This window comes from Eptesicus fuscus, chromosome 18 (assembly GCF_027574615.1).
Source record: "Eptesicus fuscus isolate TK198812 chromosome 18, DD_ASM_mEF_20220401, whole genome shotgun sequence".
Taxonomy (NCBI): domain Eukaryota; kingdom Metazoa; phylum Chordata; class Mammalia; order Chiroptera; family Vespertilionidae; genus Eptesicus; species Eptesicus fuscus.
Genome location: NC_072490.1, coordinates 6,734,329 through 6,758,673, shown reverse-complemented (window position 1 = coordinate 6,758,673; position 24,345 = coordinate 6,734,329). Strand labels below are relative to the sequence as shown.

The following is a 24,345-nucleotide window of genomic DNA, read 5'->3' as shown; positions in this document are numbered from 1 at the left end:
GCAGGAGGCCTGGGTGGCCTGTTCCTGGGCTGCCGGGGAGCCCAGCTCTGCTGCAGAACTGCAGGAAGAACAAGCACCAGGGACTGCGCCGAGGGCAGGGTCCCTGCGCTGCAGCCTGGCAGCCTGGCAGCCTGGCCCCGTCACCCTCACCCAAGGGTTCTGGTTCTTCCTCGCTTTACACTCGCCTCTTCCTAAGTTGGAGGCTAAAGTGGATATCAATGCTAATTATTTCCAGGGTAAACAGGAAAACCAGAGGTTTCTCAATTTCTCATCTGCTCTGAAGGAAAATGACAAGTGAAAAAATAAACATGTACTATGCTTTGAATATTTTAACTAAAGCCTTTATTCTATACAACTGTGAAATACAGATTTTTACCCTTTTGGCATTGCAGACTGTCAACTTTTCCGGAAACTTACTGGTTTGACGGGAAGAAAAGAAAAAAGGACAACCATGCTGGGGTCAGATCTATGGCAGGGAGGGAGCAGCCGCCCCTCGGGGTTCGGGAGCAGGGCCAGATGGCCCACCCTAAAACCCATCCCTTCAGCCCAAGGGCCCCTCATGCAACACAACAGGGCTGGTAATGAGTTTGGTGGTGTTTTTGACATGAATTCACACCTATTGCTAAAAAATGTGCAGCAAAAGTGCACTGTTGTATCCAACAGATAGAAAGGGCTGTTTACAAAAGAAGTGGGCTGCGCTCTGCGTGAGGGGGAGGCTCGGTGGGAGGGGGCTCACGTCCTCAGAGAGCCAGCGGCAGTGACCTGTCCACTTCCCAGAGGAGGCTGCCCGCGGGGCGGGAGCCCTGTCCCTACGGCTGTGCGAATGCGAGTGTCTCCACCGGTAAGGTCTGGCCCGAGGCCCATCGGCTGCCTTCAGCTGAACCCGTGAGGATGTAGAAAAGAAACCCTTCCCCACCCCCGCCCCAGGCGCTGCCGCTACGGGCGCCGCCGCACACGGGCTGGGGAGGCCCCTGGACTGGAAGAAACTGCCTCTGAAGGCACTTGTGCTTCTGGCTCCACACAGGAGGCGTGTCTCATGGAGTCTGGTCGGGGCAGACCGCTGCTCTAGTCTGAATACAAATGACCTTGGGGAGAATCCCAAGTGTTTTTATGCCAAAAGTTGAAGTGTTTATCCCCAATAAGTTATATTCTGTACAAGATCCAAATGGTTCTATGAAAGCTTTAGATTGTTAGAAAGAACAGTGAAAAGCAATCTGGATATAGGTACCACAACAGAAACCTGCATATAAAACTCAGAAACAAATACGTGTATTTCCAGGCTATGAATTCCCATGATAGGCTTGCACTGACACCATACATTTTAGGTAGCATTTTAAACAAAGTTAAAATTTCACCGCGGTCTTCAGTTTTGATGGTGCCTTGCTGCTCACCAGAGCAAGTACCTCTGGTGCCACCTGGCTCTGCCCGTAAATAAAATGACACAGAGGAGGGAGGAGTAGGACCGCTGCACCTCCCTGTGGCTGCCAGACGGTCCGGGCACGGGTCAGTGTGGCATTGCTGGGACACAGCAGTCCAAGTGCTACGGCCCAGCCCCTGGAGGTTCCACAGACCCAGCTACAGGAACACAGCTGAGGTGCAGTAGTAAAAACAAGCCCAACACTAGTCATGTATTGTGAAATGGGCTGGCTCTCGAATTGTGCAACAGCAAGTTCCTTTTAAAAATAACTGCCTTAAGTGGGAAAACAATTTGTTTTTAATGACAAATGTGGAAAAAGCCTTCATAGGTACTGCACGAATGGAATGTACTCTCAGAAAAGCTACACAGCGTGTGTGAAGGGGAACACGGTGACAGATGTGGCCCTACGGGATGTGTTTCTAACAAGTGCTAACGAAGATAAGGTCCTTTGAGATAAAAGGAGGAAGCCAGGCCTGCGCTGGCCTGTCAGTTCTCTGTACATCGCGAGAGACAGTTGGCTGGGGTTCTGCTCTCGGACTCTGCCTCCCTGGGGACAGCTTACTCTACACAAGGAGACTGTTTCTATATTACATTTCCATTAGTCACTGCAGTTGAAAGAGAATCTGTCCATACCAATCGGCCGTGAGAAGTCTGGCTCCCACTGGCTCAGTGGGCTTCCTAGGACTACTCTCGGGGCCACAGAGGAAGGTCAGTAAATGGATACCCAGGAGCGCTTGCCCCCCCTCACGTGGACTTCTGTCGGTAATGGAGGGTCAGGTCACCGCCACTCTTCCATATGAAGTGTTTCACTGTCCGAAGGTCCATATTTGGATCCAAAACCTGCAGAGCAAAACATAAATTAGAAATGTCAAAGCCTCTGCTATCTAAGGCCTCTACTGCTGCCTCTCACAGGTGATCAGAGTGCCCTCCCCTCCCCCTCCCCCACCCCCACCCCGAGGTGGCCTGCTCTTGTGGGCCTGACTGCCATGCATACAGGCACAACCCTGGGTGCAGGACACCAGCTCCAGCCATTCCTCGCGAAGGCCTTCAGTGCATCTTAATTTAAAACGGCTCCACCCACCTCCACTTCACATCCTAAACCAACAACGGAACCTGCTCTGCAAATCAAGGTGACCCTGTGTCTTTCCTTGGGAGACACCCAGAGTTCCTTAGAGCCTCTTTAAAAGCAGAAGCCCCCCCAAAGGCAACAGACTTGGGAACCATAATCGGACCCTGTGATGTAACTGTCTGAGCACCGGCCCTGGCCAAGTGGGGCTCTGGTCCGCAAGTCCACTTGCCTGGTCCTGGCACAGAAGTTCAATTTTCTCCTCTGCCAACACAGCAATATCCTCCTCTTTTTCCTGTTCTCCAGGTTTTTCATTATTAGAAGAGCTAGTGGTTTGAGACTCATTATCCAAGTTGATGATTTTCTCATAAACATGTTCCATCACTTTCCGGACTTGGAGCATGTCGCTAGCAGAAAGTCTATCTCTGTAAAAAGCAAGGGCAGACCTGACATCAGGAAGTCACTGGATATTCTCTCTTCCATATTCTTTGGTGTTAACATTTTATAAAGGTGAAAACATACCACAGAAACATAAACCAATACACTTTTCAGTCATCGCTTTACACCATTTTTAGAATTGCCAACCGATCTCCGTGGTGCCCTTTAAGCCATGCTGCCGCCGCACCAGAGCAGACACACCAACTGCTCCGGAAGGAGGGGCCCCGGGCTCCCAGGCCCATTCCCCCAGGGCCTGCCTTCCTACAGCTGACACCTTGAGTCTCAACCCCCTGCCCCCACTCCACACCCACAAGCCCAGTAGCTGACTGGGTATCTCCAGTTGGCTGTTCCCCAGGAACCTCAAACTCTGCATGTCCAAATCTAGATTCATCCACTGCCTCACCCCAAACCTACTTCTGTTTCTCTGATGTCAGTTAATGGCCGAACCAAGTAGGCTCAGGCTCAAACTCTAAAAGCATCTTGAGTGTCCGGTCATTACGTCTAGTGAAGTGAGATCTAGGACTTGCTCCTGTGTGAGTGCAGGCAGGTGGGGGGAGGGTAGGAGGAAGTAGCAGATGAAGCACAGCTGGGCCGTGTGTGGAGAATGACTGGAAGCTGCTGGATGGGATAATGGGGGTTCCTTCTCCTGTTCTTTGTTGGGTATGTTTGGAAATATCCCCCAACAAAAGGTTTTAAAGTTGTGGATTTTATTTGCTAGGATATACACCAATGAAACCGGAATTTCTTCTCGGACTTCCCTCTTAAGTTATCCCCCCCCCCCACCACCGCCCCAGGCTGTGGCACAGAGGTCCTCGCTGGTTTCCAGTGCTTGCGCTTGCTTCCGCTTCCACTGCCACATCCCTGACCAAACCGTTTCCTGGGCCTGGAATCTCTCTCGAAACCCTATCCACCCTTCCATGTCTAGCTCAAATCCCAGGTCCTTCGAGAAGCCTTTCTGGAAAGCTCCAAAAATTCATTTCTGTCCCCTACGCTCATCATTTCTTCAGTATCCAGTTGTTACAGATACACAGGAGCACTCACCCACCCCGCACGGGGACTTCTGTCAGTAATGGAGGGTGAGGTCACCATCACTCTTCCATATGAGAGTGTAGGGCACAGATTATGGCAAGAGACGAAATCCATGTCTTATTTTTGAACATCTGGAGCTTACCACAGCAGGTACTTGGTAAATGGTTAAACTGTATAAAGTGGTATTATAAAACTAGCCTTACATCTAGTCCTTGCCTCCTTTGCTATAAAAGCAATAATAAGGAATAAAAAACCTGTCTGGTAATTAATTAGGTAAAAACATCACATGACAGTACATTTACTTACTTTTTTAAGGTTTTTGCTCCTGAAGATGCATGAGGTTGGAGGTAGAAAGGAATTTTGTTGAATTTGGGCATATTTTTCTGAAATATTAAAAGTAAAAAATGGTATAATAGTTTCTATTAGCTGATAGATTAAAATGATGTCAACAGGAGAACATGATTTACAAGTTAATAGTTGTTTTACAATTAAAAGTCACTTTCCATGAAATTTACAGTAAGCTACCACATTATCTAAGTCAGCCTTAGACAAAATGTATCAGAAAAGTATAATGCTCAGTTTTGTAATAAAAGATCCTATGCAATGTCAGCGGCAATATGAACTTGCAAACATGGCTCTTTTCAAATAACAATTCAAGGTGTTAAAGGGAGACAAATTTTATTTTAATTCTTGAAGCCATACAAACCAAAATCTAAATTCTACATTAAAATATTAAGGCTGGTCCCTAAAGGCCCAAACAAAAAATTAAGTGTCTTGAGAGAAACCCACAACATTGTCTTTGAGCAAAACCACACTCTCCACGCTGGTGAGGCCCCTCATGCAATGGAAAGGCCAACCAGGTCCTCCCACGCTCCTTCCCTCTGACGTCAGAGGGAGGGCTGAGCTTTTCCACAAGAGTGGGAACTCCAGCCAACTAGCTAGACATCCACCGTGCAGTAAACCACATACTTAGGTGAAGGATAAATCTAACTGGTCACCTTTTCTCTGGGTATTAAGCCCCTCCGAGCCTCCATGCCTTGGCCCATCCAGATGTCTCCTCTCAGGAATAAGCCACGGGCCTAAGTAACCCAGGGGAGTTGCACACTCAAAGGAGTAGTGGTTTATGGGGAGCTCGGACTTGGAGAAGACCACAGAATATCCACCAGGTGTCACACTGGCTTGGAGGTGGTATATCTGGGACAAAGTATTTTCTGAAGGTTCTAGAGATTAAATCTCTTTTCATATGGCTTTAGGGGGATGCAAAATAAGTCAACAGCACAGAAGAGAGTCTAGAAACAGACCCATGTATATAAAGAAATTTAGTATATGAAAAAGACAGCATTCAAATTAGTAGAAAAAGGATAGATTATTTAAAAATTGTGTTGGCACCCTGGCTATTGTCCATTTGTAGAAAGTTAGCATCCTACTTCACACCAAACAGAGTAACTTCTAACAGATTAAAGATCTAGACATAAACAATGATCATAAACATGCCAGAGAATACAGGAGAACACCTTTGCTACTTTGGAGAGGGAAATACATAAGCAAGACATGAAACTCAGAACCATGAAGTGTCAACCTGATTATATAAAGTTAAAACTTTTTGCCTGACAAAAATACCATGAACAAAGTAAAAATTCAATTAAGAGGCTTAATAGTCAAAGAGTTAATATTTAATATGATGAGCTCCTATAAATTAATAAGAAGGACAACTAACTCAATAGAGAAATAAGTAAATAACACAAACAAGCAATTCACAGAAGAAATAGAAACGGCCAATATGAAAAGATGCTTAACCCCACTACATATTAAAAAAAACCCCAAATTATATTAAAACAATGAGATAGTATTTGCCTATCTTTTAGCAAAGATTGAAAGTATCCAGTGTGGGTGAGGGTGTGGGCACGCATACACTGTGGTGAGAGTGTAAACTGGTATAGCCTTTGTGGAGGGCAATTTGCCGATATCTATCAAAATTTAAAATGTGCATACCCTTTGATCCAGCAATTCCACTTCTAGGAATTTATCCTAAAAAGTACACAAAGTTATATGTACAAGGATGTTCACTGAAGCATTGTTTGTAATAGAAAACATTGGAAACAACCTAAGTGCCCATTAATAGGGTACTGGTTAAATAAATTATGGTACATTTTTACAACGGAATAGTATACAGTCATTTAAAAGAAATGATCCAATCTGTAGAGTCATGAAAAAATGCTCAAGATAGATTTTTAAGTAAAAAAAACAAAACAAAAACCCACCAAGTTGCAGAACAGTAATAGATCTTGTGCAAAATAAAACAAGCTGTATGCATATACACAGGTAATATATGCTTGTGTAGCATAGAAAAAAGCACTAACGGCTCTGCACTGAACTAGTAACAGTTATTACCTCTGGGGAGAAGGACAGGGAGCAAATGGAAGAGAAGGAGTGACTGAGAAAGGGATGGGCGTTTCACTTTATTCATTTATTTTCTTTAATAAGCATAGATTATTTTTATAGTTAAAAACCAATACAGATATAAACAGATGAATACCAATACTACTTCTGCCACTTTGGAACTACAGGGAAGCAGAACAGGATTCTACCTGGCAGTCTAGATTTTACTTAATAAATTATTCACAGAAAGTGAGACTGTAGAGGGTCGGGGGTCCACGGGCAGGGGCCTGGAGGGCTCTGTGTATAGGGCTGGGAGACAAGGGACCCTCCAGGTGGAAGGCTGTAATAACATCAAGTAAAAAGAGAGTTACAACCACTCCCTCCTCATCCTCGATCAAAAAGACATCTCTGAGGTGAATGGGGAGCCCAGGACTTAGGGTGTTGGGAGCGGTTCACGTGTGCCAGGGCTGAAGGGGTGTCACCGGCACCAGGTGGCTCCCGTGTCAGCTGGCAGAACTGCACGCAGCCCTCCCTGGGGGCCGCCTGGCTCTCACTGACAGGAGGCAGGAAGTCACTGCAGACACGCCAACCAGCCTGGCACCGGCGCAGGCTGAGCAGTGGCCCCGGTGGACGCTGCCCGGTGGTTGCGAAGGGCTTAGAGCTGACACGGGGCTCCCGGCTCTGTCGCTGGCCCGGTTCCCTAGGCTCAGGGGCTGCAGCGGGAAGGCTACTCCTCCCGCACTTTTCTGATGGAGCCTCGGGAGGCGGAACACCGATTAAGCTGGAGCTCGAGGATGCGGGGAACTGCTGTCCTGTTAGCTTTTTGGTATCTGTTTTCTTTGGCAATCTAGTTTTTATTACACTTTAAGGTTATCCAGTCTAAAGCAGTTCTGCATGGGCTTCATGATTTGGAAACAACACAAGGGCGAAGTGGGAGTGGAGGACACTTACATCCACAGTGATGTCAATTACCCATTGTGGCACCGTCTCATTAAGGAGCATGGACTCCGTCTCCCCTCCGGAATCCCGGCAGAGCAGCCTAAACACAGCCATCAGGTAGTAAGTGACATGACAGCAAGATGACAAAACCCGTTATAAACACCAGACCAAGGGCCAGGACCTTACAGAGTTCATTCAGGACAACCCACTGAGCCGAGGAGAGAAAGTGCAGCCAGCCGAATGGCTCCCTCAGCTAGAGCGAGAGCAGACTCCGAGGCCAGCAGCACCAGCGCTGCCCGAGTCCCTGCGTGAGGGCGGGAAGCCTGTGTGTAGGCAAAGCCCTCGAGAAAGATCCCCTGCCAGCGCTGCAGCCCACGGCACAGGCCTCCCCACGGAGCGGGGGCAGGGTATTTTGGTAACGCGCTCAGGAAACCACCATAAAGGAAGAGAATTCTGCGCTCACCGGCAAGACAAGCCCTCTTCTTCCTCATGGCCCTACAGAAGGCTCTCGTGAGCCCTCCCCATCACTCTAGCGGGCCTTGCCAGCAACGTGGAGGGAAGGCCAGCATAGCTCTTTCCTGCAGGGCCACACGGAGGCCAGCCTCGCACCTCACATTGGGCCATTGTTGGACCCAGCAATTCCCAGGAGCAGCCCAGTCCATCCTGCCTGACCCGGCCTGCGGGCGGTCACCTACCCTGATGCTGCCCCGTGGACAGGGACTTCTGGTGCTGCCATCTGTCCCCTGACCCCGGCAGTCATGCTGAGTAAGTGAAAGTGAGTTTCCTGCAGACAACACCAGACAAGCTGCCTCGAGGCAAGGTGTCGACCTCATTTAACAGCAGAGGCTCAGCTCCCAGTTAGAACGTGGTCTAATAGCATCACTTAACTATCTCACGGAGATGGAAAAGCTTCCCAATCTCTGACACCTCTAGAGGGGATGATAAACCATTTATAGCCTCTGCCTGGACTACTACTTCCGAGCAATGAGAAGCTTCCGCAGACATGCCTCCGCCCCCCCTGCTCATACCTGAACAGTGTGCGGCCTCCCGCTTCGCCAAAGATCACGGGGGTGTGGGGGGGCACTTGGAAATAGCCATTCCCCTTCTGTACTCGGTTCTCCTGCTCCCCATTTACTAGGGAAAGATACAGATGGCGTCAGATGCCGAGTTAGCGCAATGAACAGATTCTAAACATTTTGTTTACCCAGGCTTCAAACACTGCAATATTTTTAAAGTTAAAGTCCTTTAAGTCAGCCAGAGTAAAAAATAAAGGCAAAAAACAAACCAAGTCGAATTCCGGAAAGTAAGAAATACTTGGTATAGCAACTTGTGATGTGCCCCATGAGAAATGACTGCATTTTAGAGGGTTTTAGTAGAAGAGATTAATGTTTGAGATCTGAAGCAAAAGCATAACCATCTACTTGAACCACAGGGAAATCTAGGAAAGTGTGTTTATAAATGGTAATCTGGTGTGTGTTTTTAGTAGAACTCCAAGCTCGGAAAAATTTATTGGGTCAGAAAAAAAATATTTTAATAGCGGCCATAACTAATGGCAGAGGGACCAGTGAAAAATAAAATCCTCAGAGGTCATACCCTTGTTCATATTGTTCTCCGCACATCTCATTTCACTGTTTTCTTTGTAATCTTTTGACCCAAGTGCAGTTAACCCCCACTCAGGTGCCAACTTGCTCAGAGTATTTCCCCAACCTGGAAGCAACCCCATCCTCTGAAGTCCCACAGCACCCTCCGAGCCGCTCCCATGGGACCCGGCACTTCTCCCTGAACTCAGTGCTTCATGTAGGCAGCTCACTGCCCAGCAGAACGTCAGTCCCTGCAGGACAGGGTCCATGCCCATTTATCTGCATTCTCCCCACCTACAACTCACTACAGGCCTCTGAGTACTTGAGCTCAATAATCTAATCGAAGCAGCTCCTGAGTATCCGCTGAGCAGGGAGCAGGTACAGCAGATTACCAGACAGGTGGACACCATAGTGTCCTGAGCTCTGGCTGGGGAGGTGGGCGGGCCCTGCCCTGCTTGACTGTGGCACTTTGACTTGAAGAATGATTTGGGGTTTCCCGGGACTTCTTCCTCCAACCAAAACCTGGATCCAAGAGGTGCTGACTGTTTCTTGACTAATCTTTATCGGACACGGGCCTCTGAGGGCATCCTGTCTAACTGTCATGTTATAGATGGAGGACAAGCCAAGAACAGGACATGACATGCGCACAGCTACACAGCTGATAAATGGCAGAGCCATACCAGAGCCTAGCTTTCTCAACCCTCTGTGGAGAGATCTTTCCACTGGGTTTCTCTGGGCCACAGTGCACTGTACAATTCTGATGGGGAGGTGACATAAAAGAAAAGCCACCATGGGGGGATCAGTGCCCTCTCTCTGGCAGGGACATCAGAAGACTGGCTTTCAAGGAAGCATGCCATGCTTACAAAAGAGATTTAAAGTCCAAAAATCATTCTGGACGAGTCAGTGAGCAGAGCGAAGTCTCTGCTGGGTGCGCATCGCTGCTGACCACCAGAAGCGGGCCATCCTCAGCAGACTTCAGGGAGCTCAGAATCCTCAGCAGAGTAGGCCCGCAGGAGGTAGGACACAAGGAATCCTCAGCTGGCTGTAGGTTACACATGAGTTGTCAAATTTTAAGACCTTCCCTCCCCTTTCTTTAATCAGACTGAGCCTAGGAGAAGGCTGCTGCCCCGGCCTGTGGCACACACGGTCTTTGAATGTCCTCAAGGGCATGCATGCTTTATATAGACGTGTTCACTTTTCCTGACACTTCTGAGCTGGAATTGGATTTTTTTTGAAACATTCAGAGCCAGGATCAGGCAGATCATCAGACTAGGTAACAGCAACATTTCAGGCCAAAAGAATTATGACAATACAAGGCCAAACCTGGCTTTCTGATGCAGCTAACTAGCTAGGTTTGGAGGTAAGTCCAGCAGGTCCATGGGTACTCTGAGAAACTGCTTCAGCATAAGCCTGCTAAGCTGTCTACTTTTAAGGCAAAGGTCATGTGAATGTACAGGGTTTATTCTCTCTATATTGAGCAGTTTCACTGATTGACAGTTCCTTGGATTTTCAGTGAAGACTGGATGGATGTTCCTTCTTTGGGATGGGGAAGGGAAGGCAATAAATTGGGCACATCACAAATATTATGTCACAATTTAGCAAATGCTTAAAATGTTTCTTAAAATAACAACCAGTCTAAGTATTTTTAACTTCTGAGTAAATTGTTAACCATTTATCCTGATATAAAAGCACGAACCATGGTTTACTTCATTTTCTTCTTCGTCTATGGGATTCACATGTGTTCTAGGCCAATATTCTAGGAGTGCCTGGAGCAAAAGTCCTCCTAAGTTCACTGCGACAGAGTTAATTAAAAAGAAAAAAAAATGGAAAAGAGAATTACTCGTTTTTACCTAAAAATAGAGGGAAAGAAATAAAAACAAGTTTCCACATAGTCTGGTGTTAAATTCTTTTTCCTAATCCTCACCCAAGGATATGTTTTTATTGCTTTGAGAGAAAGAGAGAGAGAGAGAGAGAGAGAGAGAGAGAGAGAGAGAGAGAGAGAGAGAGAGAAAGATATGTGAGAGAGAAACACCACATGTATCCCGACTGGGGATTGAACCTACAACCCTGTGGTGTATGGGATGACACTCCACCCACCCGAGCCACCTGGCCAGATCCTGATGTTAAATTCTCAACCCAATGCCAATGATGTTTAAAAGCAAGACTTCAGAGATTTTGCCAAGTCTATTAAAATTTTATCTTTGAATGTTTAAAGCAGTGGTAATATGGAGCAAACATATTCTATTTGGTTGTTCAGATATAGCAATTCTTTAAAAGGCTATTTCCATATAAAGCCACTAGGATGGTATTTGTATACATCGGGCACATGCTATGTACTTAGGAAAATCCTGACCAAGGACATCAACACAACAGCCAGACTCTGAGAAAGACGAGCACAAAGGAGAAGCACAGACCCACCTCCTCTCTCGCGAGGAGGAAGAGGAGGAAGGACACACTCACGTTTCGGATCTGACCCATCGGGGCTGCTGAAGCCGGCATCTTTGGCAGAAACCCAAGCAGCGAAACAGTCGCTCTCGTCCAAAGTAATAGTCAACATCTGCCAGAAATAAAAATTGTTAGTGGCATGCCATTTGGATACATTCTCCAAACGTGTACCTAAACCTTTATTTGTACTATTTAACTAACATGCTAAGCCACAGATTCAGAACCAAAAAGCGTTTCATGCAATTCCATGCAACTACAGTTTAATTTACTAGGATACCAAAAGATATTTAAACTGCATTTTGCAAGAATTAATAATTTTTTCCTTTTCACACTTAAAAACGTAGGACTCTGTAACTAATGTTACTTAATTTTGAGCTACATTAGAAATTTTCAACTATCCCAAATTGCACAAGTATCAGTTGCTAACTTACCCCTGTTTTTAAGTCTACTGAGAACCAATTCGGTACATACACCATCTTGAATCTTTTTTTAATTTCATCTTCAAAATCCACTTTGCCCAGATCTTCCACTTTACTTGCCTATACATCAGAAAGAAAGTATAATAATTAAGTGGCAACTTAATTTGATTCTGACTTAGCTACTCAAAATTTTACACATTTTCACATTTTGCCTATTAATATTCAGTCTAAAACATTTTAAAAAGAAATGGTCAAACATTTTTATTTCAGAGCAGTTACCTTTAAATAACTATTACAATTTTAAATAAAAAACCCCCCACAAAATATTCATTTTGGAAACTATAGCCTTAGCATGGATCAGACTGTCGGGCCTCAGAGGGAGGGTGGGGGAGGGTAGGGGAGGGTGGGGATAAAGGGGAGAGATCAACCAAAGGACTTGTGTGCATGCATATGAGCCAAACCAGTGGTTAAGGACAACAGGGGGGTGAGGGCATGCATGGGGAGGGGTGTGGGATGGGAATGGGAGGATGAGGACAAATATGTGATACCTTCATCAATAAAGAAATTAAAAAAAAAGAAACTATAGCCTTATCTAATATTCACATAAGAAAGTATCTAACTCCCAAATAAATGAAATTAAAAAAAAAAGAAAGTATCTAACTCCCAAATAAAGTATTACTGAAACTAAATCTTAATTTATATATTTATTATCTTGGTGTATATCTATCTATATATCTACATCTATGTATACCTATATATCATAAAAAATAAATAGGATACATGATTCAGTAACATATATTTAATAAAAAAGATACTCACCTTCAATACATCCCAATATGCCACATTATTATTGGTATCTTTTGTTAATATATGTCTCTTATCATTAAGAATGTGGCACTGAATAATACTAGCACCGCCTAAAGGAGAAAAATCCACACAGTTAGCAGAATAATCCTTCTACTACATTTAAATCCACTGTGTGGCAATAACTGTGAACCGGTATCTAACAGAATATAAATCATACTAGCCCCCCAGGAAGAAGAAGGCAAATCAGAAGACTATGTCATTGTATCTAAGGCAATTTAAGGTCAATCAAACAAAAATAGTTTGGTTTTAATACAAATTATAGATGAAAAGAATCCTCACTTCAACACGGGGCTACTGGTTGAAGACTGTTAAGGGCAGACAGTTTTACCCGCTGGGAAAGTCCAAATGATGACAGGAAGCCTTTGACTGAGCCCCAGCTCTCATCAGCTTTTGCTTCCTATCTTCCTGCTCTTTACGCCTCCTGAAGGAACATCGTTCTTGATGTGTCATTCAATATTCTAATCCCAAGCTCTGACACTAGAGTCAGGTGCCATTACAGCTGTAGTCTGTAGAATTCTAGGACCACATCTGACTTTTCTGGCTTGTGCTAAAAGACAACACTAAACTCTATATATTTTTCAAAATGGCTGTTGGCTTTACCAAGGCCGTGACTATTCTGATGCTGGGTAAAAAGATTAATTAAAGAAAGCCCACATTTTGAAGTCACTAAATAGCAGTTTTTAAAAGCTTTTCTTCTATTAAAAATAAATCAAAATGCTATTATGGGTCTTTTGTTGACATCAGAATTACATTTAAAGGAAGATCATCTTCTCCATTTCTGTCAGTCTCTTAGTAACTACAATTAATCTCCACAAAAGGTACAATACCTTCCAATTTCCGTACTCACCTTTAATAACCTGGTCAGGTTGTGTACAAAGGGGTGTTATAGGATTTGTACAGTCATTGTCATAATCTCCAGAGGCTCTAAAATTGTGAATTCCCTTCAATGTCTGAAGGAACAAAATTCATTATTTAATCATTTTATGCCTTATAAGCTTTGCCAATCTGTTTAAAGTGGCAAGAAAAACAAAGAACAAACAAATGAGAACAACCCAATAATAAAAACATCAACCCAAAAATACATAGTGACAAAGTATGATTATGTACCAGGATTTAAAACCCCCAAACAAACATAAAGAAGGGAATGTCTTTTTGGAAAGAACAGTAGCCATTCTTCCAGGTAAACTATGTTGATCTCAAATTAACACAATGAAATGTAGACAAGAAATGTAACATTTGTTACTAGCACAGAGAAAGACCACTTGACCTGCATATAATCAGGAATAAATATAAATACTTTCTCTTTTATTATCCACAAACAGTCTGGTAAGAAAAGTTCAAGTCTTCAATTAAGATTTAAGAATTAATAGTACTTTTGATGACTTCTCTCCGATCATCCTATTTCTCTCCCTGTTTTTCATACTATGAAGAAAAAGGAAATGAGTCTGAAAGCACAGTTTTCTGTGTTGAGAGAAACAGAAGCCTAACCCGTTTCCCTGCTGCGCTGGTACTGGGCTGCCGATTTTCAAATGCAGCTCCATGAGGTCAGAGCTGTACTACATCTACTGGCTGTATCAGGCTACAGCGCCTTTCTAAGCACGTCAAATATATTTCTTGGCTCCTGACAAAGACATCGAAGCATCATTTTGACTGCTACCTTAATTTTTGTACAACCCTTAGGCCCACACCTGCATTCATAGGGGCTTTCAGATTTTTGCACTGTTGACAGGCATGCTGAGTCAGTTCATACTGAGCATTTGCTACTGGTTCTAATCCTTTATCAGCTTCTAATCCTTTGTCAGCTGTATACTGGCTCACTTACCCATTTATTTACTGTAGATTTCGTTGTTGCAACCCAGATTGCAGGAGGTGGATCAGCTGATCTATCAAGCTCCATCTGAAAACAAGGCACAGAAATATTGCTGTGTGGAATGCTGACTCTTCTGAGCTGCCAGGACCAGCTCTACATTGTTAAATAACCCCTCCATTCAACACTGTGTGTTGACTAGACCATGGCACATGTTAAAAGCTAGGGATTCAACAAGTGAATGAGGGAGTCTGTGCTCAAGAAATTCATGACTCTATAACAGTGTAGGACAGTGACTTCTCACCAAAAATAACGGCTCAAAGGTTTAAGTGTGGTTAATTTAAGGCAGGGGTGGGGAACCTTTTTTCTGTCAAGAGCCATTTGGATATTTATAACATCATTCGAGGGCCACACAAAATTATCAACTTAAAATTAGCCTGCTAGATTTGGTCACATTTAATGAACTCACCCCCATGCCTCGGCAGGACTAGACCAAATGATCTGCGGGCCTTACACGGCCTGCGGGCCGGACGTTTCCCACCCCCGATTTAAGGGATCGAAATGGGTACAGGCCAAAGGATGACTTACCAGAATTGTTTTGTTTTTGCTACCCTTTTTTTATGTTCTTAATAACCAAGAAATGGGTTTATTTTTTCTTTGAAAATGTTAGTAGTAAAAATACAACACAGCAAAAGTGAAAAGTACCCCCACATTATCTACCCCCTCACCCAAGGACAGTGCACCTGTGAACAGGTTACTGTGTGCCCGTCTGTATTTTTAAAATACTAAACGTATAAAATATACAAATGCCCATGTATTATGCAATGGGAATCACTCCACATTAGCCCACTGTTCTTCCTGTACCAGGAAGCTGCAGGACTGGAGCTGCGGGGACAGGGCCGGACTCTTGGCCAGCCGGATCCTCTTCAGTTAGAGCGATGCTCCTTGTAACACATGGCTGTCTGCGCTAAGGTCTTTTTCTCCAGCCAAGAGACCCTGGCAGCTGCAGGACTCATAGCACAGTGCTCCTCCGCCCCACATGTCACCCCACCAGCTGCTTCCTGCACACACGCTGTGTCTGTGACTGCAGCCCTAACTCTCTTGCTTTTCTCTAAAGCATTACTGGTCTGTCCATTAGGGTGTGCCATCTACTTTAAAGAACTGCTCTTAGCCAGACCACAGGCATTTCCCAACGTCTCCTCGGACCTCTGCTCCCTTCTGCAGCCCTTCCTCCTACGCTGTGGTCTGGGTTTCAGATGTCACTCAGCTGCATAGGTGATGGGTATTTGCAGCTGTTTCTTGCTTTCCCTGTTGTTGTCAGATGGTTTCTGAGAAGACAGGGTAGCCTGTCTTTATGCTCCTTTTAAAGTTCCTCACTGTTTCAGTGTGCAATTCTAGGATTATCAGTGAGGCTGGACATTTATCCCGTGATGCCTGGCTGTTTTTTAGCCTAGGCTCTACTTCTGATAGGTGTCGATATGGGTGGCTTCCCAAGTACCCGTTCACCCACATCCAGACCCTGATCAGGACCACTCTGAGCAGTCATGGGGTGGGGTATGAGCCAGCTCGTTCCCTCTTCCTGAGGAGCGCTCTTCCACACCCTCCCTCCCTCTTGAGCAGTGGACACATTTCTGCTTATAGATAACTGAACTCCTCATATTCCTCCTCTAATAACAGGTTAAGACAGCCAGGGACTCTCAGGAACAATGTAACAATCTTAATTATATAAATTAAAATATATGACATACTGCCCTGATTGACCAGTGTGGCTCAGTTGTGGTTTGGATTCCCAGTCAGGGCACATACCCAAGTTTCGGGTTCGATACCTGGTCGGGTCGCATACAGGTGCATACAGGAGGCAACCAATCGATGCTTCTCTCTCATGTTGATATTCTTCTCTCTCTCTTCCTTCCTCTCAAATCAATTTAAAAAAATTTAAAAATATGTATCACATACCTTGAGAACTGGTGCCTTTTCTTCACAAATCAGCACTCGAATGTCAGGGTTTCTTAGGTCTGTACAATAAATCTTCCGGTCCCTTCCTCCAGAATACACGTGTGTGAAGGCGTCATTGACTTGCAGAGCCCAAACGCCTTCATCATGGACTCGGTACGTCGCTATACATCTCTGCTGACCGAGGGACCACAGGCGAATTGTCCCATCAGAACTGCCAGAAAGGCACTGGGAACAAAGCAAGTAAAGGTTAGAGATCTGTCTGACAGTTCCTGTGCTCTGCCCAGGCTTCTCGAATCCTGACGCCACACTGTCAAGCGCACGCCTCTAACAACCTGTATTTCTGCCTCTGAAAAGTGGCTCGGCCCAGTTATGTTGACACCAATCAAAGTAATTGCAATGGTGACAGACCTCAAATCATACGATTTGCTAACTAAGGATCTTACGATACAACAAAGGAAGTGAGGCAACAGGTTGCTGTCTATGGGATTCACTGGCCTGTTATATATCATAAGTCCTTGAATCACAACGCCACCAGAGACCCTGCATTAGAAGCTTGCAGGGTAATTCTGCAGGATGCAAAACAGACTCTGGCCCAGTAACTGATACCTAGCGCTTCTGTCTCAAACAAGAGATTGACAATCAGTAGCTGACTTTAGTGAAGTGCACTGACTAGTATTTAAGTCATCTTGGGTAAGAGCACATTCATAAACGTATATATAGAAACAAGGCTTGGAGTGCAGCAGTCAGGAGGAGCTTTGGCAAGTCTGCCAGGCCCAGAGTCCCTTCTGGAAACCATCATGTCTATAGCTCATATGTAAGGGCAGTCCCATGGAGACCATAGGCTCCAGGCAACCTGGACAAAGCTTAGAGAACAAGGCATGGACCCATCTCCCACGCAGCCCAGCAGCTACACTGCAAAACTTGAAGCTGACTGCACTAGGCTTCTTAACTCACATGAAAATGGGGCTGCAAAGGGTTCAAGAGCTCTAAAAATCCAGGGATTATGACAAGAATATACTCATTACTTCTAATCTTCTCACCTACTGCACAAACTAAGTATGATTCCCACTTTGCAGATGAGCTGAGGACCAGGATGAAGTCCTCTCCTCCAGGCCACTCAATACATTAACCCTGAGTGCCTTCTACACATTAATTGAGAGCCTCTCTTCTGGCTCTGAAAAATGAAACGGAATAAATGGTGCTTAGTTTTCATTTTTTATCTACATTGATGAAAGATCGTTTTTCAAAATTGGGGTTATTATACGTACAATTTAGTATTTTAAGGATTTAAAATTAGTCCACCGTTTATAATAGATACAGCTTTGTTCAATCGGTATAGGCAGCAGTACACGAAGTGGGGGGATTTCTATTGTATGAAACTTTGGTAAAGCCAGAAGGTCAATGCCCACGCGAAGCTGCGTACCTGGGTGCCGTCTCTGTTCAGCAGCAACGCTTTGACATTATCCGTGTGCCCTTTAAGCTTCATTAGTTTTGCACATGTTCTTGGGTCCCATACCCTTAATACCTGTAAATTTTAACAAAATATTACACAAACTGAGTGTATCCACGATCAAATTTCAGTAATAGATGACTTCTATAAATCAATGACAGCCATTAAATTCTGAGAAAGGAACGCTGCTCCTGCCAACGCACTCTGTCTAAGGCCCCTTCTCAAGGGGGAGGAAGCCTCTTTCATGTCAAAAAATGAACAGCCTTTCCCACCCCGTCCACACCCCCCGTTACCACACACGACAGTAATTACACAGTTATGCTTATTTGTCCAGATAAAACCTTTCTTTTAGCATTCCACCAGGCAAAACCACTGTCCATATGTTTAGTAATGACACAGATCAAATTATTTTGGTTTCTTTGTTTTCTAGAGTTAAGATACACCCTTTAAGCTCCCCCTTACCTTCTCAGTGGACCCTGATACAATGATTGTTCCCAGTTGATTCATTGCCAGGCTATAAATGGAATCTTTGTTCCCACTTAAAGACGAAGCTATTAAGGATAAAAGGCGCTACATGTTAACAAAATTACCAGATGTTTAGTAGCTAGTCAGCAAAAATTGCAAGTTTAATTATTCAATTTTTAAAAATCTTATCTTTATGAGTGCTCTAAAGAAATCTATCTATAACAGAGATATCAAGTTTCACCTCTTTTCTGGATTTGAGTATACACAAATGTTCAGTAAATATTTGCTAAATTGAACTGCACTGCCATTTAAAACCTATCCACATAAATAATAGATTTTCCAAGATATTCATGTGCCACCAATATATATGAAAAACATGTCCAAACTCACTATTTTCAAATAAACAAAATACTTTTTTCACCAAATCAGATTAAAAAGAAAACAACAAGGTAATGTTCAATTATCAGAAAACACAGTAAAACAGCACTCTCATACATTGCTTGTGGGAGGACCATTTGGTACAACTCTTCTGGAAGGAAACTAGGCAACATGTAGCAAGAATCATGTTCATGCCCTTTGATCCAGAACAAAGTATCACTGAAGTGGAAAAAAAAGCATATACAACTATATAGTATGATCCTAATTTTACAATAAAGAATAATATATGTGAAGTATTTAGAAAAGTAACTGCTTGTAGAAGTGCTCAATAAATGTTAGCTATTAGCATAATTTCTATAATCACAAAAAACTTATGTGAGGTCCTCTCTAAACTATTCTAAGCCAAGACATATCTGTTGCAGAATCTGTAACCACTAAGCCTAGTCTCTGACCTTGAGACCATCCTGCTGTTTTGCCTTGTTCCATATTGTGTCTCTTTGAGGCAGGCCTTACATCTACAAAGAGGTAAGTGGATCATGATAACCTCAGCAGGGACCAGCTACTGAAGCACTGAGATCGTGTACAAGTGAAAAATCAAGAACAAGGGGAGAACAGTGTTTAGACCTTCACATATCTCTCCAGGGGGTGGGGGTGGGGCGGAGGGAAGAGGGGGCAGGAAGGGGAAGCAAAACAATATTAAAAAACTATAAACCAGCCTCCCAACTTGCCCCTCTTGGCACATACTAGGTTGTATTAGAACTGCCTGGGCTATGTCAGTGTGAGTGTCCACAGTCATGACAAATTGAATCTATAAAACAGGGATCTAGAGAGTTCAAGTCCTGAACACAGACCTTCCAGGCCAGCTTGGCCCAAAAATGTGCTCCTTAGAGTCCCTTCTGGCACCTGGCCTACTGGATTCTAGTAGGTTGGGCCAAGCATGAGGCTGAGTTTCAAGTTTAGACTTGGATGGGTCTGACCTGGTCACCTGAGATCTCTTAGTTGAAGAGGCATCCATGCTATTAACCTGCTGTGAACGTTCTGAATTGCCCCTCGCAGCACCCTAGCCTTCCCGAACTCTTTTGGAATTGGCCGGATTCTTTGGGCTGCTCTAAAAAGGTCCTGCAAATTCGCCCTGACAACCTTTTCTTTCTTTGCTTTGGGTATTTTCCATCTGGGCCATGAACTCAAAGGCTTAATACACAGTAACACTTTTGAAAGTCAGAAACTGCCTACTTTGTCAGGTAGTTACCACCTCCATCAACAGTGTCTGCTGAGTGTGTGGCTTTGGGCAGGCGATGCTGTGGGAGATACAAAGTAGTAGTAAGACAGACTCTCCTGGCTGCAGGAGCTCACACTTCAGCTGGGGACCTAAGACATGCACATGTACAGCTGACACCTGGAGAAGTTACCACTTTAGACTGAGGAACCAGCTCCTTGTCCAAGCATACTCTTGGGAGCTAGAACGCTGGAGGTAGAAGCACTCTCTAGATATGAACCACTGTCTCAATGCAAACTTATCCAAGATATTTTATAAACCATTCTTTTTTAATGTCAACTTGGAGCACTTTCAAAGACATTTTTTTCAAACACCTTACTTGTGACAGTGTTATTTGAGGCAGTCAATGCTGTTAGAGTATTCACATCCCAAAGGAATATTTGTCTGTCCAACCCAGCCGATGCTACCAGTTCTTTATCCTTGGCATATGCTAAGGCCTTTACATAATCCTGCAACAGAACACACGTACTATGATCTACATTGTAGATCAATAAGAAATGAGCAACTTAAAGTACTGATACCCCAATATTACAATAAAGACACTGAAAATTGAAATGTTATGTTAGCTCTTTTACCTTGTGTGTCCTTAATGTTGACATACAAAATCCCTTATGTGCATTCCATACTTTTACTGTCGTGTCAGAAGAAGCAGATATTACTAGAAGATGCAAAGAATTAACAAACACCTTAGTGATATATACTTCAATATTTATAATATTCCTACTATTAATTCAAACATCTGTTCATGTTTATATACACATATAGTACATTTATAATCTAAAAGCTTTTTCTAACCCTAGCTGGTTTGGCTCAGTGGATAGAGCGTCGGCCTGTGGACTGAGGGGTCCCAGGTTTGATTCCGGTCAAGGGCACATGCCAGGTTGCGGGCTCGATCCACAGTGTGGGTCGTGCAGGAGGTAGCTGATCAATGATTCTCTCTCATCATTGATGTTTCTGTCTCTCTCTCTCCCTCTCCCTCTCCCATCCTCTCTGAAATCAATAAAAATTAAATAATATATATATATTTAAAAGCTTTTTCTAGAACCTATTGTATTCTGCCTCAAAATTTTATTTTTTTAATAGCTAAGGCAAACATTTTTTAAAGTTCCAGTTGAACTAATTTGATTGGGAAAATTTTTCTAACACAGACTGAAAAACCAAGAAATGGATCCTACCATAATAAGAACAGAAAGAGATATTAATAAGGTTAAAAGGAGAATACATATTATATGAGTCTATTTATAGATAGTTCAAATGTAGGCAAAATGAATCAATAGTGTTTAGAAGACAGTGGGGCAAGGGATAATGACTGAAAGGGTGGCCTGGGGCAGGGGACACTTCTGGTAATGTTTCTTATATGGGTGTTCACTTCACAAACTTGTATTGAGCTGTACTCTCAAGGTGTGTATGCTTTTCTGTATGTATGCTATCTATATATACATAAAAGCCTAAGCAACCGAACAACCAGTTGACTGGTCACTATGACGCACACTGACCATCAGGGGGCAGACGCTCAATGCAGGAGCTGCCCCATGGTGGTCAGTGCACTCCCACAGCCAACCTCCTGCAGTGGCCAACCTCCCACGGTCCCTCCCCTGATTGGGGCCAGCTCCCCAACCTCCCATGGTCCCTCCTCCCGGACTGGGTGAGACCGCCTGGCCCGATCGCCCCGATTGCTGGCCAGGCCAAGGGACCCCACCCATGTACGATTTCATGCACTGGGCCTCTAGTATTTTAATAAAAAGCTTACATGAAAAATGAATAAAACACATCAAATTAAATTAAAAGTTTCCTGAAGCCCAATATCAAAGAAACACTTACATGTTTTCCCATTACAACAGAGTACAATGTCGTTTACCCAATCGGTATGGTGCTCCATAGATGCTATGTATGGATCTTGCTGAAATTAAAAGAAAAATCACAGGATATCATTAGCTTATCTTAGAGAATGAGCTGTATTACAAACTATAGATATGTTTAGATTCTTCAATTAGTGTGACCCACTGCTCTATGACCTTAAAATCTAGCCCCAAGAGTTGATGCTTCCAGATAACATGTGCATAGAAGTTTTGTTTCAGGACAGTTTTATTACTGATAAAGGCCTAGGTTTCCAGGACAAATGCTTAATTTTTACGCCTAGAGTCAGTGAAGGCAACAGTGCTTCAGGAAGGCGTTACTGCAAAGGACAGGACAGGAACCCAACTGCAGGCTGGGGGAGGGAATCAGTGGTGCCGAAGGCTCACAGCAGACAGCGGCGCAGAAACGAGGCGGCCGAGTGGTGAGCAGCCCAGCCTACTGCACAGGGAGATGGACACTTTTGCTTTTAGCTTCCTACTGTGGTTTTTACCTTCTGAATTAAGGTCCTTCAGAGAAGAAATGGAAGCCAAGGGCTAAAGGAGTACTACCCTGGTCACCATTTCAATTCAGTAATTTGAGATTCTTCTATTCCTCTCACTTGGCTTAATTACCAAGCCAAGTATTTAGTTACATCCTATACCCAAGACAGGCAAGTTCAAGACACTTCCTGGCACAGAGAACAGCGCTCGCTCCAAGTCTATCTGAGAAATGACGCTATTCAATCTTGTCACAAAACAAAGATCAGAAAAAAAGATATTTAAGGGCCACATAGGCAGCTTTCTAGGTTCTCCCAGGTTAGTTTTTGTGAATGTTTTCCCGTAATTTGTTTGAAATACAGTACTGTTAATTCCCAGAAAGGTGACATTCCAATTCAGCTATAAGTTTCAAAAAGCACTTAAAAGCCATGGTTTTCTTACTTTCCATGTTTCTGACATCGGGCCACCTCTATTGCCACTGTTTAAAGAATCCAAAGCCCACTAGACCAAAGTCCATTTAAAGAAACATCATCTAGCAAGTGTGCAAAATAGTGGGTCTTTTTTGGACTGAACATCAGACTTGCAGAGCTTGCTAGGAAGCCACAGACTTTAATACTATAAGGATTAGCACTAGGGCTTTGAAGTTAGAAGGGCTCTAACTCCCTATCACTTATGAGCGATTTAACCATGGATTTCTGTAAGCCTGTTTTCCATCTATGAACATGAACCGTAACAGCTGCCTTGAAGGAGGATTGTGAGAATTAAGACCATATTGGATATGAAAGTGCTAAGAGTGTCTGGTACATAGCTAGGAGCTCAATAAATGTCTTTTTCCTTCCCCGAATCTGCCTTTCTATGTCTTTCACAATACGGACATTCAAACAAAATAGAAAAAGAATTCCTTGCAATTTGACTGGGGATTTGTCTTCACATGTGTTTCAATACTGGTCCCTGTTTAAGGAAGCAGGCTTTAGATCTGAAGAAGGGCAGCATACCTTCATACTTTTACAACAACCTTGAAGAAATCTAATATTTGTTCAAGATTAGTCATAGCTGTAAATGCACAGCAGTGAAAAGGGTTGCCAAGAAGTTTTCTGGGAACATATTTACAGCAGAAAAATAAATGGTTGGAAGTAATTCCCCCACCACACAAATCTCTTTATGTCTTTCTTATCACAGACCTCGTTTTATGGAGTCCCTGCCTTAGCTGAAATACTTCTGAAACTCCCCTAGGGGTGTTTTTCTCAAAGGCTCATAGAATGCTGGTTGCAAGGTAGTTATAGAGTGCACCAAATAACTCAGTGCTCAGAGATTACATCTGAAACGCGGAAAGGCCTGCCATATTAGAGAAAAATTTTCCGAGTATGGATTTCAAGTGTCAACTCAACCCCTGCCTTACCTTGTGCTGATTGACACTCCATATCCTAATGATGGAATCTCGACCTGCTGTGAAAAGTCGATTGAGGGCTGGGTCCAGCTGCAGGGCATTGACTCCATTTCGATTGTACTTCTCCACTTCATCTCGAATAACATAGGAAACCTGACAAGTGAGTCAACATTTGCTTTTTATAAAGTGACAGAACATGCAGTAAAATGCAGCCTACTAGTGGCAGATCTGAAATTCAAAATCCCATGTTTTCCAATATAAAACTTATTTTTCAATCCAATAAAATTTTTATTTTACTCTATAAAAGAGTGAAGAGTTGAGGAGAGAAGAATGACATTAATACAAGCTACCATAACCGCTTCCTAACTGGCCTCCCACACTCTGTGGTTTGTCTTTAATCCATTTCCCACAAAGCAGCAAGCTGGAGTGCTTCACCTCTGCTCAAACACCTCTCCAGGGCCTGCTCTCCTAGACTCCCGGTGTGACCAGGACTCCTCAATACGGCTGCAAGTGTCTTGCTCACCTCTCCTGTCACGCATCTTTGCTCACTCTGCCCCTGTTCCTTGCACACACCGTGCCTCCAGAGTCACATGTCCTGGTCCCTCAGTCTGGAAGGCCTTCCTCCCCTCTCTCTGGCCACTCCTGCTGCAGCCTTTAGGTTTCTGTTTAAATAATGCTTCCTCAAAAAGGTGTTCTCTGACCTGGCAAGCAAAT

At 43.9% G+C, this 24,345-nt stretch overlaps 1 protein-coding gene across 2 annotated transcripts in view; it reads right to left on the bottom strand.

The window, feature by feature from the left end:
* Positions 1 to 325: 325 nt before the first annotated feature.
* Positions 326 to 24,345, bottom strand: part of WDR48 (WD repeat domain 48) — a 33,152-nt gene continuing 9,132 nt past the window's right edge. Inside the window, exons 2-19 of one of the 2 annotated variants that reach the window (XM_008154803.3) lie at positions 23,644 to 23,784; positions 21,733 to 21,811; positions 20,487 to 20,569; positions 20,231 to 20,360; positions 18,255 to 18,343; positions 17,766 to 17,867; positions 16,343 to 16,567; positions 14,402 to 14,476; positions 13,427 to 13,529; positions 12,532 to 12,629; positions 11,725 to 11,832; positions 11,309 to 11,405; positions 10,545 to 10,640; positions 8,297 to 8,402; positions 7,281 to 7,368; positions 4,257 to 4,333; positions 2,716 to 2,908; positions 326 to 2,257 (exon numbers count right to left, since the gene is read on the bottom strand). In XM_008154803.3, the coding sequence (XP_008153025.1) occupies positions 2,162 to 2,257; positions 2,716 to 2,908; positions 4,257 to 4,333; positions 7,281 to 7,368; positions 8,297 to 8,402; positions 10,545 to 10,640; positions 11,309 to 11,405; positions 11,725 to 11,832; positions 12,532 to 12,629; positions 13,427 to 13,529; positions 14,402 to 14,476; positions 16,343 to 16,567; positions 17,766 to 17,867; positions 18,255 to 18,343; positions 20,231 to 20,360; positions 20,487 to 20,569; positions 21,733 to 21,811; positions 23,644 to 23,784 (1,986 nt within the window). In that variant the 3' untranslated portion in view covers positions 326 to 2,161. Of the gene's footprint in view, positions 2,258 to 2,715; positions 2,909 to 4,256; positions 4,334 to 7,280; positions 7,369 to 8,296; positions 8,403 to 10,544; positions 10,641 to 11,308; positions 11,406 to 11,724; positions 11,833 to 12,531; positions 12,630 to 13,426; positions 13,530 to 14,401; positions 14,477 to 16,342; positions 16,568 to 17,765; positions 17,868 to 18,254; positions 18,344 to 19,087; positions 19,122 to 20,230; positions 20,361 to 20,486; positions 20,570 to 21,732; positions 21,812 to 23,643; positions 23,785 to 24,345 lie in introns of those variants that run through there. The other variant, XM_054708081.1, reaches the window with a different exon arrangement.